Below are 3465 nucleotides of genomic sequence, written 5' to 3'. Positions count from 1 at the left end.
GGAGGGGCACGGAATGAGGAGCCCTGAGCGAAGCTGCTGATGTTAGCAGGAGGGGCGGAGCTGCTGGTGTTAGCAGGAAGGGCACGGAATAAGGAGCCCGGAGCGGAGCTGATGATATTAGCAGTAGGGGCACAAGATGAGGAGCCCGGAGCGGAGCTGGTGATTTTAGCAGGAGGGGCACGGGATGAAGAATTCGGAGCGGAGCTGCTTATGTTAGAAGCAGGGGCACGGGATGAAGAATTCGGAGCGGAGCTGCTTATGTTAGAAGCAGGGGCACGGGATGAGGAACCAGCATAGGCAGGGGCTGGCCCCGTGGTGTTGCGTTTCATCGGCAAACCGCAAGGTGCAGGGGCCGAGCGGGTCTTGGGGGTTCGCAGGCCGTGACACCCCCACCGTGGCAGGTTCGACCTGGCGCTCACCGAGCGGCGATATATCGTCTGGGCCATGGAGGCGGATACGGCCTCGAAGTCCTGCAGTTCCTCGGCCATCCTGCCCATGTTCCCATGATCGGAAGCAGCAGGGGTAGCCAGAGCTGGTGCAAAGGCCACTGGCGCCCCCGCGCCCGGAGCGGGTGCAAAAATTGCATCATGAGCGTGTGGCCTTTTGATCCCACGTGCGCAGACGCCGGCAGCGCCATTGCCATGGCCATAAGTAGCAGGGGTAGCCGAATCTGCTGCAAAGGCCATAGGCGCCCCGGCTGCCGGAGTAACTGGAGCCGGCGCAGAAGTCGCAGCAGGAGAGACTGGCGCAATCGCCACAGCTGCTACCGCACGAGGATCTACGATGTTCACGGACGAGTTGTTGGTCTCAGCGGCGACCTTGTTAGCCTCCTCCTCCTCCTCCTTCTCATCATCATCGTCGTCGTCGCTGACGATGATAAGGTTGATGTGGGCCGCTGGCACGTCAGCTGACTCGAGTACATGAAATTGGGGCGTTACGGGCTCCTTTGAGTCCTTTCCCTTGGGAATCTTGGCCGCAACGCGCCGGCCGGAGACGGCCGGCTCGTTGGCTTTTTTTGATGAAAAGGGGTTTTCCCCAACCAAACGAAAACCCGGCTCACTGGCTTCCCGGTACATGATTTCGTGCGCGCGCTTCACATACCTGCAAAACGGAAAATTGCGCGTTAAGGCTAGGTAGCGGGCAGATCTCCGGCCGTTTATTGAAGGCATGTACAATGATGTTATCTTAAAAGTGTCATGTAGGATATATGATGAGGTGGAGGAGAGAGAATTCATAAGAAAAAACTTGTCCTATCTTATTTAAGAGAAGACAAGAGATGATCTCTTAACATAATATGTTTCACCACGTTTTTAGAAATAGTTAGTTATTGAAGATAAGTCTAAGAGATGACTCATTGTAGATAATTTTTTTGTCATTTCTAAATTACATGCAAGATTTAGGATAAGACTATTTTATTAACCATTGTACATGCCCTCAGAGTGCTCAAGATTCAGCTGTCAGAAAATGTATAACCATGAATGATTTTTCAGATGAAATACACCGCAATACACTCTGCGTATGTCAGATGATCCCCATTCTTTTCGGTCAGATGGTACATCACGGTTGCATCCATGCGCTACCATTCTCTCTCTTCCCTCTCCCAAACAAGCCCATCCGTTTATTTTACGTTTGCTAACTTAAATTGTTCATATCTTTTAAACCAATATTCCAATTTCAAAACTTTTTTATATATTTGAACTCATGTCGCAAAGAACTTTCAAAGAAGACCGATTGAATACATTTTAAATGAGTTCAAAAATCATGAAACATATTTCACTCGCTTGAAATATTTTGAATAAAATGGTTTCAATCATTTTCACAAGTTGATATTTTAGTTTCATGTTGTTTTTCACTATCACAACTTACATTTCACTTTCCACTGGCGTGTTGCAGAAAAATCATATCTATTTCAATTGCACATTTTTGAAAGAACATATTTCACTATTTTAAAATAAAACGTCTCACATTTAAAAAAAAATCGATTTCACAAGTTGACATTTCAGATTCATACTGGTTTCCACTTTCAGAACCTACATTTCATTTTTCTCTGGCTTGTTTCACAAAAATCGCATACATTTCAATTACACATTTTATAAATAACATGTTTCACACTTTTGAAATAAACTGTTACACATTTTGAAATAATCAGTTTCACAAGTTGTCATTTCACTTCATATTACTTTTAGCTTTCAGAACCTACATTTCACTTTGCACCGGGTTGTTCACAAAAATCACATCTATTTCAATTTCGCATTATTGAAATAGCATATTTCACTCTTTTAAAATAAACCATTACACATTTCAAAAATTTCTATTTCACAAGTTGAGATTTAGTTTCACATTTTTTTCACTTTCAGAAGGTGCATTTCACTTTTCACTCGCTTGTTGCACAAAAATCTCATCTATTTCAATTGCAATTTTTGAAATAACATATTTTGCTCATTTGAAATAACATATTTTGCTCTTTTGAAATAAAATGTTTTTCATTTCCAAATAATTAGTTTCACAAGTTAACATTTCAGTTTCATATTTGGGTTAAATAGGTTTATGTGAAAAAGTAGTTTTCACATATTTCTAGTGAAATAAGTTTGTTTCATATTTTTCTAGTGAAATGGGTTTATTTCACATGTGAAATGTGAAACGTCGAAATTTAAATGTGTTTGAAATGTATCCAAAATTTGTCTAGTTCTAAAGTTCTTGACGCCAGGAGTCCCAATATATAAAAGGTTTCACAAATGAGTCTATATTTAAAAGATATGGTTGATTTAAATTGTCTATGATGAAATAAAGTCTATGGGTTTGTTCTGCGGGTAGAGAGAGAGAGGGGGGAAGAGCTGCTTGTGTACCTTCCCTGGTAAAAAGTGTACTTTGGGCACATAAAGTGATGCCAGTTTGACTAAAAAGAAAGATACAAGAAACATAGTAGTACTATACATCTAGGTGGAAAATACATTTGCATGAATCTTGGAAGAAGTGAATGCTTTGAGATGTACCGACATGTAACGCAACCGCGCAAAATGACTTTGTGCACATACCTCTTGTAGCACGATTTGTCCAGATTCTTCTTTGACACCTTCAACCCGTACGCCCTGTCCAAGATCTCCACCAGCCGAGCCCTAAGGCCCTGACCGGACGGTGTGGTTCGAAACAAGGTTTCCGTGGGGACCAGCTGGCCCCCGCCCTCCTTCTCGGCCACCCTTGGCTTCTTACCCCTCTCTTGTTGCAGAAGCGTCGGCTGGCCAGCGGCGGTGTTCACACCTTGAAGCGGCGCCGACGACTCCACGGGGCCAGCGTGACCGCCGTCTCCTTGGCGCAGATGCGGCGAAAAGCGACGGGGGAGAGGAGTAGGTCCCGCCGACGGCCTTCCTTGATTAACATGGCCGCGGTGTGACAAAGGGCTTCTGTGGTTGAAGATACCATAGGATTTGCTCTGCCCACGATCGCGGGTCGGTGAGGGGAGCTTTC

At 44.6% G+C, this 3465-nt stretch overlaps 1 protein-coding gene across 1 annotated transcript in view; it reads right to left on the bottom strand.

The window, feature by feature from the left end:
* Nucleotides 1–3259, bottom strand: part of LOC119286371 (skin secretory protein xP2-like) — a 3971-nt gene extending 712 nt beyond the window's left edge. Inside the window, exons 1-2 of the mRNA XM_037565746.1 lie at nucleotides 3036–3259; nucleotides 117–1101 (exon numbers count right to left, since the gene is read on the bottom strand). Of these exons, the coding sequence (XP_037421643.1) occupies nucleotides 117–1076 (960 nt within the window). The 5' untranslated portion in view covers nucleotides 1077–1101; nucleotides 3036–3259. The remainder of the gene's footprint in view (nucleotides 1–116; nucleotides 1102–3035) is intronic.
* Nucleotides 3260–3465: the final 206 nt, after the last annotated feature.

The sequence above is a fragment of the Triticum dicoccoides genome, chromosome 4A (genome assembly GCF_002162155.2).
Source record: "Triticum dicoccoides isolate Atlit2015 ecotype Zavitan chromosome 4A, WEW_v2.0, whole genome shotgun sequence".
In the NCBI taxonomy this organism is placed as follows: domain Eukaryota; kingdom Viridiplantae; phylum Streptophyta; class Magnoliopsida; order Poales; family Poaceae; genus Triticum; species Triticum dicoccoides.
Note: the sequence above shows the minus strand (reverse complement) of the source record. Positions and strands in the feature narration are given on the sequence as shown.